General features: G+C 36.9%; 1 protein-coding gene across 1 annotated transcript in view; it reads left to right on the top strand.

Moving 5' to 3' along the window:
• Positions 1-13,690, top strand: part of RORB (RAR related orphan receptor B) — a 133,368-nt gene that overhangs the window by 84,979 nt on the left and 34,699 nt on the right. Inside the window, exons 2-3 of the mRNA XM_039719398.1 lie at positions 8,610-8,695; positions 13,012-13,153. Of these exons, the coding sequence (XP_039575332.1) occupies positions 8,610-8,695; positions 13,012-13,153 (228 nt within the window). The remainder of the gene's footprint in view (positions 1-8,609; positions 8,696-13,011; positions 13,154-13,690) is intronic.

The following is a 13,690-nucleotide window of genomic DNA, read 5'->3' as shown; positions in this document are numbered from 1 at the left end:
TAAGTAGACAGCTGGTAAGTACAACATTTTTTCAAACAGCAACAGATGCAAATCCAAGAATATCTCCAGCTGATTTAAATGCTTTTCAAAAGATGGAGCAAAGATTTAAATAGGAATGTGCAAAAGTAAAAATCCATAGTGATAATCAAAAATATGAGGAAATATGAAGAAGTTCAGGAAGTTTTAAGAAGGCAACATAAGAATGATTTCAGAGTAATTTCAGGTTGAAATCACTATTATTTATTTTTTATTGCTTGTGTCTCTCATAATTTTGCCTTGTAGCAGTTATATTGTGTCTAAAGTAAGGTATGGCAAGAAAAGTGGTGCAGGAAAGTGGATCGGAAACTGTTCCTTTGACTGTGATGGCAGCCACACAAAGTGCCAGATAATGCAAGTTAGACCCTCATTTTGCTACAGTGTTCTAATCTAACAGTGCAACAGTCCTCATTTCCCTTGAAGATTTTGCATGTCCATAGACTTCTAGGTTTGAGTGTTACTGAAAGTGTAGGAATTTGTGGACATTCAAATTAATCTGGGCAGGTAAAGAGGGAGGAGAGGAGGGATGCAAAGATTGTTGGTGTGCTGAAGCTGCAGTCTGGTAGCAAAAAGCTGGAGAAGAGGGTGCTGCTACAGACAGAGCTAAAAATAACCACTACACCTTCCTTCCACCATGAGATGAATTAAGTTTTAAGTTCATTTCCATCCCACTCCAGGAAGCAGTAACACTTGGCTGGGTGTGAGGAAAGATAAGGTTGTGTGTGATCCCACAGCCTGGAAAACAGGTCTTTACAATATGTTCCTGCAGCATCTTTCTCTGTGCTGCTCAGCTTTGTAACTGTTCAGCAGAGATCTGTGCATATCTGACACAAAAAAATAACTTTAAGGTCCTGACTACTGTATGACCATTTCAGCCAGCTTCGACACGCAAAGTAGACTGTAAGTATTTATCATGGAATCTGAACTCTTGCTTTGCAGAGTTCATTAGTCCATTTATACAGAAAGGAAAAGAATGCAGATGTGGATTGTTGTATTCAGGAAACAATAGGTCAGAAATCCTGGCACACTCTAAGTAACTTTCTGAGTAAAGAAAAGTAGAGAGGGAACATAATATGTCCTGCTAAATGCCTGATATATTATAAAATATTTTAAGTGAAATTATGACAAACATTTTGGCAGAGTAAATACTAAGTATAATTCTTATAGGAAAGAACTTTGCTATGTTTTTTCTGTGTAGGCAGTATTTTCTGGCCAAGTACACTTCCACTGTTTTAGAGTGTTGCGTAGAAAACATGGTCACCACTACTCAGTCATCCTGACCAGTTTATATAAACATTAGCTAAAGCTGCTAGAGATTATTTGCAGAACACTCGATATGATGAAGTCAAATATAGGATAGCTTGGGTAGTATAATATTTGGGATTAGCATAATAATCTCTTTAGGGAAAGTGTGCAGGATCAGCAGAACCATTGCTTGAGTCTTTGAGGGAAACAGAAACTGTACCATAATAATTCAGCATATATTATGTACTTAAATCTTTCCGTATGAATAGGGTAAGTTTCTGAGCTCTTTAGGGGGCCCAGGAAAAGGCCTTGATAATCTAGTTAAATAACTTTGATTTAACTCACATGTGGAGCCCAAATAATCGATTTGGCAACATGTTTGTGTTGTGTAATGACTTGTGTTACTGTAGTACCATCCTTTGAAGTTACACACGTAATTTCCATTAATTTGAGTTACTGGGGAAAAGAGTTCATGGATTAATATAGAGACGTTCACATTCAGAGGCAATGAAAATGCTTGTATACAGATTTACAGAGTGTTAGGTGTGCCATCAGATTTTACTGGTCCTTTGGCACTTTCTGACCTCTATGAGCACAGGCTTTCAGGGATCACGTTTTGAGCCATAGCTTCTGACAAGGCACCTGAGTTCTGTCTTTTGGGATCTGGACAACGGGCTGTACTTTGTGTTAGTCATCACTGCCCAGCAGAGGATACAGGCAGTTCTGCTTCTTCTCTGCTGTAATCCTTGCCTGTGAACCATTCAAAAAAATCTGGGAAAGCTCTGAACACTTGTCCTTGTTATGCACTTCAGCCGCTCTGCTTTGTCCAAATTAAAGAAAAAACAAGCTTCTAGGTAGCAATTTGCGGACCTCTGTCAGATTCCTAATCTCTTAGTGTTTCACTGAGTGCTGGGATGACATTCATGGCAACAAAGTGTACAGTATTTTTCTGGAGTCCAGGAAATTGCATCAGGAATCTTGTAATAACCCAGGGAAAAGCCACAGGTTTTGTTAATTTACAAATTTACAAATTTTTTACAATAATTTTGTAATTTTTCAATTGTTTTAATTAATTGAAATAATCAGGTCTGCAGAAAATAAAATATCTTGTGATCCAAAATATATCATTATCTCCAACATTACATCACTGCTCTTAAAATTGTTACCTTTTTTTTGCTCACAGCTGCCTTTGCTTCACAGAGAAACATTCAGCCTTGCAGAGGCTTAAGTCCTTTGCTCCTATCTAAGCTATGATAAAAAGCTAAGGGTCCAAAAAAATTTCTTTTAAAAAGAATTTATCTCTTGCTCTAATGAAAGATATTAAATCCATCTGAAAATCTCATCTCATCTGTAACCCTGGATCATCACAAATGTAACAACTTTCTGGTATTCATAAATTGTTAAATTATAGTGCTAGATCCACTGTACTTATTACACTTAGGAAAGGAAAAGAAACAGTATTGGAACAAAACATTTTTTCTTACTTCAGTGCTTATTAGTGCTTAAGGTTACTATACTGGGCTCATTTTTTCTCTTTATAATTTCACCTTCTCTGGTGAATATAAAGGCAAGTATATCATTCTTTCCAGACTTGTTCTAAAATTAGTATGTAGCAATAAGATACTAAAAGATGAGATAATATGAACAGTTTTAAATTACCTTTAGCTGTGGAGCAGCCGTAATAATTTGAACTCATATTCAGCTATTTCAAACCATTTGATAATGTTCAGTAAACATTACTATTGCCATGGAACTCAGGAAGATATCTTCCATAGTATGTATTTACAATGCAGATATAAGCATATTTCTTCATATACAAAAAGGCTAATATATAGCACATAATTTTAAAACTTTTCATCACTCTGCAGACATTATCACATATTTCTAAGGTTTGATCTTTTGTTTTAATAGATTTTAAAGGAGGATGCACAGAGTAACTACATAAAAACTTGCCATTAAAAAACTTTAGGTTTTAAAATACTCTTTTTCAGTAATCTTTGGAGTAGGCATGCAAAAGGCAGAGTTGATCTGTAAGGAGAGTTGGTATACAATTCAGCAGGTTTGGTTTGGTTTGGGTTGGGTTGGGTTTTGTTTTGTTTTGTTTTGAGGGTGTTTTTGTTCTTTTTTCCCCCACTGGAAATTCGTGAAGGGGAAAAGAAAACATATTACCAAATAACCTTCCAAGCGATATTGGTTGTAAAATAAAAGTACTTCAGCTAGGATGTGAGACAATGAAAGAAATCAGACATGACAATTGCATGCACTTATTGGAAAAACTTTGGTTTTTTGCACTAATGCACCTGATTTCTATTTTGAGCAATGATCAATCAGATTTCTCAATATCCAGATTCTAGGGCTATTGCTTACCTTGATACTCAAGACACGTTTTTATATATTATGTACAGATGACATCTAATATCTGTGCCTGGTGAGACACAGGGATATACAAGAACTGCTGCTTCTTGAGATTTGTATATCTGTGCTCATGAGACGTAGGACTGGCTTATCTGAGAACCATCAGCTTTGCAGAGAGTCTCTGTTACTATAACAAATCCAGGGGCCAGACCCACAGTCAGAGTTTAATGTATCTCTGTGCAAAAGTGCTAAGATTTTATGAAAACATTACTTTTCTGGGTTAATGCACTATATCAGTTTCCTCTAATGGCTCATTTGGGTTATGATTGACAGTTAATATATCTACAGACATAAATTAATGTTATCTGGAATTAATTAACTTACTGAGATATTACTAGCTATATAGGTCTCACTGCATGAGGTATGACAGAGGCTCTAAACATAAGTAGCATCCTCAGCTGTATATTTTCAGATTATTAAATGCAAAGCACCTGACATCTTGCTGAGAAGCTAGAGAACATCTATTCCAGTAGCAAAGGGGATGCCAAGATCTCATTGCCAACCTAACTTACCATGGAAACTTCTACTGATAGTTACATGCAAGGAAAAAAAAGCATTTCCTGCTCACAGAGGTCAGGATAAAAAAGGCAGAGTTGGCAAGTAGATAAAAATGGGGAATGTACTTAATTTGAAATCAGTTAGGAATAGAAACATGAAAGTGAACTAGGCCAATCTACCAGCTAATTTTCAAGAACTCCAACAAAAGTGAATTCTTGAAAGGTGAAGCAACTGATTTTTTCACTATCAGTTCTCTCATTAGCCTTGATTCTTCCGGGTACAACCTTTTTTGGATCAACAAATTAGAGAAAGGTCTTCCTTTTCAAAGTTTTTGCCTGGCATGCTTTATTATCATCTTTTCATCAAGAACTAAATACTGAAAGCTCAAGTCTTTATTTCCCCTTAAACCAAAGTTACAGGTCTCTGAGATTATTGTCCTGTCTTTCTCAAGTGAAGTTCTTCAGATATTAAACTGAAATTATATTAAATGAGAGCTTTGTTTTTCTCTGTTAGGCATCATATGCATGTGAGTGACAATCCCCACAAATACATATCTGACACATTAGCTGCTTTGTTCAAGAGGAATTCAGAAAACTGTCTCCCTTTACAGATTCATTCCTAATTTCACCCATATAACAACTTTTGAAACCTGATTATTTTCCTGCCTTTAGGATCTTTGTGCCCATGTGTAATATTCTGTTGGTGAAAAAAAGAAAACCCAGCAGCTCAGTGTACTTTTGATTTTTCTTGTGGCACATTTCAGCTAATGTTTTGTTTGAAGATATTTCTAATTGCTGATTTGTTTATATGTAAGTGTTCATTTCAAATATGTGAGACAATTTTAGATTTGCTTCCTTGATAGAATTCCAGCCTACTTTCTGTTTTCATGAGAGACTGAATTAGATTCCAGGGTGTTATCCCGTCATCTGTGGATTAGAATTACTAATCATGTAGAATTAATTTATTTCCATTGTGACATTACAATTTTTAAACTGTCCCATAAAACTGGAGGCAGTTTCCTGTCCTAAAGAAATTTCAACTTAAGTATAGAATAAGAGATGAATACTGCAGAGACATGATCCTGTGGTACTGAGGAAGGATGCTACACCTGGTGGTAGGGGGCAGTCACTTGCAGCATATATCCAAACATTATAAATGTTTTCTTGGACATTAGAGTGATAGTGGTTTTGCAGGCTTTTATTGAGTGGTACATCTCAACGTGTTCACTGAAAAATTGGACAAGTGGGCTCAGATTGAGATTTGCTTGAAAAGCAATGGGAGCCATTTTTCTTGCTCATAGTATCAGAGTAAAAATGGGTGAGAAGACAAGTGGAAAGACTTTCAAAGTGGAGCTAAGTAGTTTTGCTCTAATTCCTTCTTCAAGACTACCGCATTGGGATTTCTCCCAATGTAAGTTCTACTCCTGTGCTGGTGAAAGTTACCATTGTGGCAACTCCATTATTGTTTGTTCAGTCAATTTTTGCCCTCAATATTTAGGAAGTGGCACTTGGTTAATGCACTTTATATATTTAAGGAGTTCAGAAGAAAGCTGCTTATTTTATAATGGCTGTAAAGAGAGTCAGATATACAGTTCCCTGAACTGTTTGTTGGTTTAATAGGTGAAGGGAGTAAGAAAAATAACATAAGATCATAGGTAGACAAATAAAATCAGAATGTGCAAAACGTGTAGTACCCTGTGTCAACTCCTAATACCAAGGTGGTGTGTTCAATCCCCACACAGACCACTCACTTAAGAGTTGAACTTGAGGATTCTTGTGTGTCCTTGTCAACTCTTTCTGCAGTCTGTGACCTGTGATTATATCTGCAAAATAAATATGGTATGCTCTATGTTCATTACAGTATCTCCAGACCCTTCTGGGAATAGAGTGGTTTCTTTTTTATTTGGCCTGTACAATCAAGATTTCTGTTAGGAATCCTGGAATTGTTCGGCTGATTTATGAAAGTAATGTTTGGGACAGTAGCAAAATACACTTTTCCAAATTTATTTAAATGCCTTCTGTGTCCTAAGGATGTTTTTTCTGTGTGAGTTTTCTTAAAGAGAAATGATAGCAATTTCCTAGACAAACCTGAATTTACTAATTTATAGTATGGTTATTTTCGAATAAAGGTTTTAATTAAGTGAAGAGTCACAAGTCTAAAATATTTTTTACATATTAATTGAAACCAAAAGCCTTAACATTTAGGGGCTTGAATCACAAATACCATGAATGTAGAGCTTATAATTGAGACTCATGCATGGAATTATTGTTTGCTTACAGTAAAAATTGCTGTGATATATGCAAGTCAAATTAAAATTACCGTGATATTTTTGTGGTGGGGTTTATTTCCTCTGTCTTGTCTACAGATTTCCTGCAGATTGCTTTCTATTCTCATTGTAGTTCCTGCCTCTGACATTGACATATGTCAGTGAAACATAAAGCAGCACACAGTCCCAGAGCTGAGACCTTCTCCATCCACATGACTCTCAAGCAGAGACCTGTGAGCAGTTACTCAAAGTAGCCTCACAAATAGCAGTGCCTGGAGGCGTGTATTTAAGTGGCTTTTTTATCCCAGTGGGCGTAAGGCATAGGAATTTTTGAGAAGGACCAACCTGGAAAAATTTCCAAAGAACTGCAAGTGTTTCCTCGTTAAGAAGTTCCCTCTGTACAACATGGATTAGGTGCAGTTTTAAAACTGGTTTACTTGCCTGAGCCTAAAATTATGCTAGATCAGAAAGAGTATGTGAGGAAAATAAGCTCACAATGGGGAGCAAAAGTCTCTTCAGCCATCCATATATGTTCCTCTTGCCTGGATCCCTTGGAATATGCTATCCTGAGGGAATAGTTAATTGACTTTCCAAAGTAGAGGGCCTGCTAGTGTTCCCCCTGTGCAGTTTACCCCTTAAGCCTCTACACTAAATAGGAGGATAAAGGAGTAGGGTATGCACCTTTCAGTGGGAAGTGTGGTGGTGGCTTGCTGGGACACAGTACTGAGTTCTGGTTGTTTAATTACAAGGTGGTGGGAGGAAGGAAGTGGTAGGAAGGAAACTTCCAGCTTCTGCCAAAAGAAACAAATGATAATCATAAGTAGGAACAGGACATAATCCAGGATATATTATTCTATTTTCACAGTATCCACTGTGCAAGCATACTTAGTGCTTAGCTTACAATATGCAGTAATTTTTAAGCATGGGTTTTTCCAGTTTTTTTAATCTTTTCAACAGTCCACAAGTTTGAAATGGGATGCTCTTTTTAGGATTAGCATCTGGACAATAATCTTGTTTCCCTATCTCAATCCATTTTAGAGTTAAATGTGTCTTGTTAAACATACCAACAGTTACCTATCCTTGTGCTTTGGCTAGCTCTACTAAAAAAGCTTTTCTACTCAAGGATTTGAGTTGCAGAGAACTGCTGCTGTTCCTGCCCTGGGCATGGAGAAACAGCAGGAGTACTTTGCAAGTGTGACGCTGCTACCACATAGGAGGAGAATACAGGGAGGCATGCATCCTACACAGAAGAAAATGAAAGGGAGTCAAAATAAGTTTAACATTTCTTCTGACTTAAATAAAGGCACAGTTTTTCCTTACGTGTCTATGTGCTCTTAGAGCATCATCAAAGGAAAGACACAGGATTCAAAGTAATTGAGAGAATCAAAGTTGTGTTAGCAAAAAAAAATTGAAAGATAATGAAATATGTTTTTCTTCTCAGAATCAGATGACCATATGTTTATAAAAAGATCTGAAGCACATCCATATTTAAACATTTTTCAGACTGTACCTGACTGTCCCAGCACATAGCCACTGGCTACCTAAACTCCATCTGTGTGCTTTGCCTGCCAATAACCCAGTGTTAAAGCAAGTAGTTTGAAGAGAGGAAGATTAAGCAAGCTTTTACCCGCCTGTCTCTGACAGTGGTATTAGTATCTTCATGTCTTGAACATAATTTAAAGACAATGAAAACTTCATCATCTCTACTCTTGCTTTCAAAAGGGCATCAAAATAAACCCTGTATTTCTACCTCAGAAAAATGGAATGTCACAAATGTTTGAAGTATGCAGGAAAGGACAATCCAGATTATTGTTTAGGACCCCTAATGAGTGTAACTAGTAATAATAATTATAAAATTAACCAGTACAAACAAAAAAAAATTAAAAAGGAATATGAGAAAAAACTTACTAGTAGTGAGACATTTTAAAATGTTGAAGGGTTTTGTGGGATGTGGAAGAAACTAGATGATGTGAAGCATTTAAAATTTGCCAAATGAAAGCATTCAGAAAGAGACATACAATACATAGCATTTTTGTATTGTTGGAGTTCAACTGGTTATCTACTCTTTATTTCTAAAAATCTCGTTTTGAGAAAAAAGAAATTAAGTACGATTATATAACCAAAATATCTGTCTTGTTTTCTCTTTCAGCACAAATTGAAGTGATACCATGCAAAATTTGTGGTGATAAATCTTCTGGAATACACTATGGAGTCATCACATGTGAAGGCTGCAAGGTACAAGATTTTAATACAGCATAGTCATCATCATTTGCATTAGCCTCAAGCACTTCTGTACAATGGTACACTCTTACAAGCTTTTAAACAAGTGGTGCCAAAGGCTGTAAAGCCTACTGATGATAAAGATGTATTTCATGGCTAATTTTCCTAGTTGCTTTCCATTTTATCAAATAGTCTTTAGAACTACCTCCTTGTTTGAAACATGAGTTAATTACATCTGGTGCAGTGTTAAGTGCTGACACCAGCAGAGGCAGGCAACTGTAAGTCACACCTGTTCTACCTTAAATCAGCTTTGAAAGAGGTGGATTTCTTATTTTGTTTCCTATAGAACCCATGTAGCATTACAGTTGGCATGTTACTTCTGGTCAGCCTTTTTTAAGAGCTTACAGGTGTGACCTGGGTCCTTTTTTATCTCCTTTTGCACAATCTGCAGACCAAATTGTAATCTCAAAATGAAAGAATGCCTTACATTATGAGCCGTATAAAAGGATTCTTTGTCTTCTTCTTTAAAGGCATTAGTGCAGTGCAGAATGGAATTGCAGTTGCTGGGAATTGGAGGTTAAAAAAAGGGTGGAGGGGATGAAATGCATAGACCTGCTGCTTAGATATATCAACATATTATTTCAGACATTAGTTCAAACAACACAAATCAGACTTAAGGAGAGAAAAGGCTGCAATTTTCAATTTTAAAAATTGTCTGTGATTTTATTATCTAAGGAATTACATTATTACTCATGACAAACGAGTTTTATACTACATGTTGGTATTTCAGTTTTAATTTTAAATAGGAAATTGCAAAGATTTCAGCGTCTCTGATTTTTTGTACTTGGAAACACGCAAACTAGGATGTTTGCAAATGAGTGCCTATTTGCAGTGTGAAATCACAAGTCTGTACCTAATGCTTTACAAAGTATTAGAACAGCTGAAAAATCTGAAAATTTGCATGCACCCATTTGCAAAAGAAATACTTTAATGCCAGTACATTGAGAACTAATATACTGGTGTGTTTAGTAAAGATCAAGGGTTTATTTCAGGAACATTAACAATTGTAAGCATAACAATTTGCAGTGTGTCTTACTGTGGCACTGGACTAAAATAAGCATCTTCTTGTGACAATCACATGAAACAGGATTAAACTAATTGATCTGATAATTCAAAATCGGCACAAAAGCTATGGAAGGAAATTACTTTAAGCAGAAAAAGAGCATCTTCTCTCAATACTCAGAGCCCACAGACTGTCTAGGGGTATAGTCTTCTGTAAAAGTAATTAGGGTTAATGTGGGCCCTTGCATGTACCTCAAGAGGAGATGATACCACTGTGCTGAGTACTCACTGCGTGAGTAGACTGCTTATTGAGATAAAGAGATTCTCTTCCACTTATAAGTTTTAACCCCATTGTATTTGTGCCAGTTTTGCTGTATCAGATCAATTTGTCTAATCTTGTTTTGTGAGCCTGTGTGAAAAAAAGGTGTGGGTTTTTCATGTCAGTTCCACTGGGAGGCATCCCAGTCTGTCAGAGCTCCCTGTTAAGGTAAGCACTGTTTCTGGCAGTGCAGCTCTGCTATCTGTTTAAGTGCCCAGCATTTAAACAGCTATTCACTCTGCCTGCATACTCATTATTTCTGGCTCTTTTTGTCTCAGTTTGTTAGAAATCTGAAATGATTAAGAATAGAGGCCATGAGTGGAAGAAAGAGGATGGAATCACCCCACAAGCATGCACACATGTTGAACCAGGCACCAGGCAGCCACAGCATTTCAGGATACTGCATCCAAGAATTACAGTGCCAGTGGCAGTGCTGCAAACTTCAGGGAACAGAAAATCCTTTAACTCAGTGTTGCTACATTAGCTATGCTGTGGCAGTTCCATATTCTAAGTGCTTAAGGGTCATCTGAAATACTGCTGTTGGTTTGTATGCATGCCTGCCTTATGCTGAATGTGCATATGCAGTGAACCTGCTGCACCCACTGAGTTTGCAGCTCTGACACTATTCTTAAAGAAGGGGTGAAACCTGAAGATAAGTTTGCATCACATCTATCTCTGCAGCTACTTCTTCACTAAGAAGCCTTATATCATTTCTTGTGCCTTCCCCCAAAGCAAAGTACTTTCCACCACTGTTTTGTCATGAATTAAAAAGTAGCTCATTCAGCAATTTCCTTTTTCAGACTGGCTGTGGGTAGTGGGTGAAGTGATCTGTTCAAAAACTTGTTGTCCATGTTGGAAGTACTGGGAAATCTGTCCTTAACTCTTTATCTCCTCAGTTATGAAATACATCTTCCTTCATAGAAAATTGAATTATTCTGATGTAAACAATGTAGCCAAATCTGTATAAAGATACAACAAAAATAAAATGAAAGGATTATCTCTATATTATAAGACAACATATAGATCTTATGCAGGAGTATGAGAACATAAAATTCTCCTCAGAAAAATTAATTGCCCGCTCTAAATTAATTCTCTTATGTAACCCTTGATACATAATATGATCCTTTTTTCCTAAGGAGGGCAAAGATGAAACAAATTCCTCTGAGATTAAATCAGCCTTAAAGGGAACAAAAAGTTATGCAGGAGAAAGTACTGTCAATGCTAAATGGTTGAGTGCGTTTTTTTAATATTACTGAATTAATTTTTTCTCTGAAATCTATAGATGCTGCTAAAATCTAAAACTGAAAACAGACAAGCCTTCATAAATCAAAAGCAAGACTGACTATAAAGTTCAGCAAAGACATCTGCAATTAGCATCCATTTAGTCTTAAATTAAAGGCAGTTCTACGATATCAGGAAAGTTTTGGTCATCTAAGATCAGTTAAGTTTCCACCGAATTTTTCTGAGAGTTCTCCCAAAGAACATCTATTTTCTGAAAAGTATGAGTCATAAAATGTATTTCATATTTTAGATACAGTGTAATCACTGATAGAGCAAACTCAACCCAGTACAAGTGGTTCTCTATGCTCAACTTCAAGAACTAGCACTGGCAGTGTCTTTGGTGGAACACCATGCCTGTCACTGTTACTGACACACACACCACCCTCATTCAGCTTGTCAGGACCTGAGAGAGAATTCATGGGTAAGCTGTAGCAAGTGAGCTGAGGCCTGTAGCACTGTCATCTTGTGGCTTTGTCCATTGCTCAGTATTAACATCCATCAACCTATGCAGAAATACGCTATTTTTTTTCCTGATAAATGAAGTCAGCTGTTGCTTTGTGGCTTTATTCCAAGGTGTTTGCAAGCCACCCCAGAAAGACATGAGCACTTTGGTGTCACTTCTGGTGACTGGTGTAATTGCAGTAATGGTATTTCTGCTGTTTTACTACTCATAGCCAGGCTATCCTTCAGCTTTCCCACCACAACATGGACTGCTTGCATTTAAAGTTCCCAGACAGGTTAGGGGAGTTCTCTACATTTTTATCCCCTCTGGACTTGTAGATACTCCTGACCTATTTATTTATTTATTTATTTATTTATTTATTTATTTATTTAATATAGATAATTTATTTTCATTTCTCTTCACCCTCTGATTTCATTCCTCATGTCAGCTCAGCTACTTCATGTCACTTCTACCATAACAGTAGAAGCACTTTCACTGCTGCTCTTGGTGTCACCTCATAGTAGCTGGAAGTTCCTAAGGTCTTAGGTGTGTATACTTCCCCTCTAGCCCGCAGATCTCTAGACAAACAGCCCATGGAAAATGCCATTATATTCTTATGGTAGTACCTAAAGGTGTTGCTTTCTCCTTTGTGTGTTGGCTTTACTTGATACAGTCATTATATCCTAGTGCTTTTGTGAAGGCTGAATTTTAATTACTTCACTCCTGAATCATATACCTCTCCAGATCAAATCAACATTTGCCAAGGTAAAGTGAACAGTAGGCTTCAGCTTCTCATGCTATGTGTACCCAGTAACAATTACCTCTACATTTACAGTTAGTCTCTTCATTAAAGGGAGAAATGTCAAAACAAGTACTTTGAAGTCATCTTAAAAATCCTGACAAGTTTTTCCTCTATTAGGAGCAAGTATTAAATGATACACGGTGTTTATTGCACTGTAAAAATGCATTCTGTAACATAATTTAGGTTTTAACAAAGCAGAATTATATTCTTTACAGAATAATACACAGCTCTCCTTATTATAATTAAATGTTCTTTACAATACCACCATACCTGCAAAGTCACAACATAAGTAGCAATGCACTAAACAGGGGTTTGCTGTAGTTGTTTGCATGCTTCTCTGTGTATGAGTGTGAGTCTGCGTGCATGCTCATGCACATAAATACACTTGTGGTAATACTTGGTCTTTCCTGTTCTCTTGCCCCAAGGGATTCTTTCGGAGGAGTCAGCAGAACAATGCATCCTATTCCTGTCCAAGACAGAGAAACTGTTTAATTGACAGAACCAACAGAAATCGTTGCCAACACTGCCGACTGCAGAAATGTCTTGCCCTGGGAATGTCTCGAGATGGTAAGGAGTCAAATCCATGTTTCACATCTAAGCCCTTTGAAACTTTTTTTCACTGCTGACTTATTTAAACTCCCTGTAGATTTCTGCAAAAAGACAGAGGAGAAGCTCCGTGCTTTGTAATGTGTGTGCTGTGAGACGATCTTTGCCATCTGGTTAACAAAGAAAGCTATTTTCACGGACAGGGGTGGGGAAAATCACAAAGTGGAGAGCTGTATCAGTTTATAGCAAAAAGAGCCAGAAGTGAAATATGTTATTCTAATCAAAAGCAAGAGCACAAAAAGGTCACGTCTGGAAAGGTGGGTTTATATTAAATATTACATTAAACTTCAGCATTTATCTTAACATCTAATAATGATGTGTGAAAGCATCCATTTCCCTGAGATCTCTAAATGACTGATAGTAAGGAGGCACAACCCTACACAAATTTACACCTGGATATCATTAGGGGTTTCTGTTTGTTCTTTTCAGTGCTCTTGACCAAATATTTTGCATTGGAAGAAACCCCATTTCTTTTGCTTGCACATTGCCTCCTGTCCC

The sequence above is a fragment of the Passer montanus genome, unplaced genomic scaffold (assembly GCF_014805655.1).
Source record: "Passer montanus isolate IOZ18808 unplaced genomic scaffold, ASM1480565v1 scaffold105, whole genome shotgun sequence".
In the NCBI taxonomy this organism is placed as follows: Eukaryota; Metazoa; Chordata; class Aves; order Passeriformes; family Passeridae; genus Passer; species Passer montanus.
Note: the sequence above shows the minus strand (reverse complement) of the source record. Positions and strands in the feature narration are given on the sequence as shown.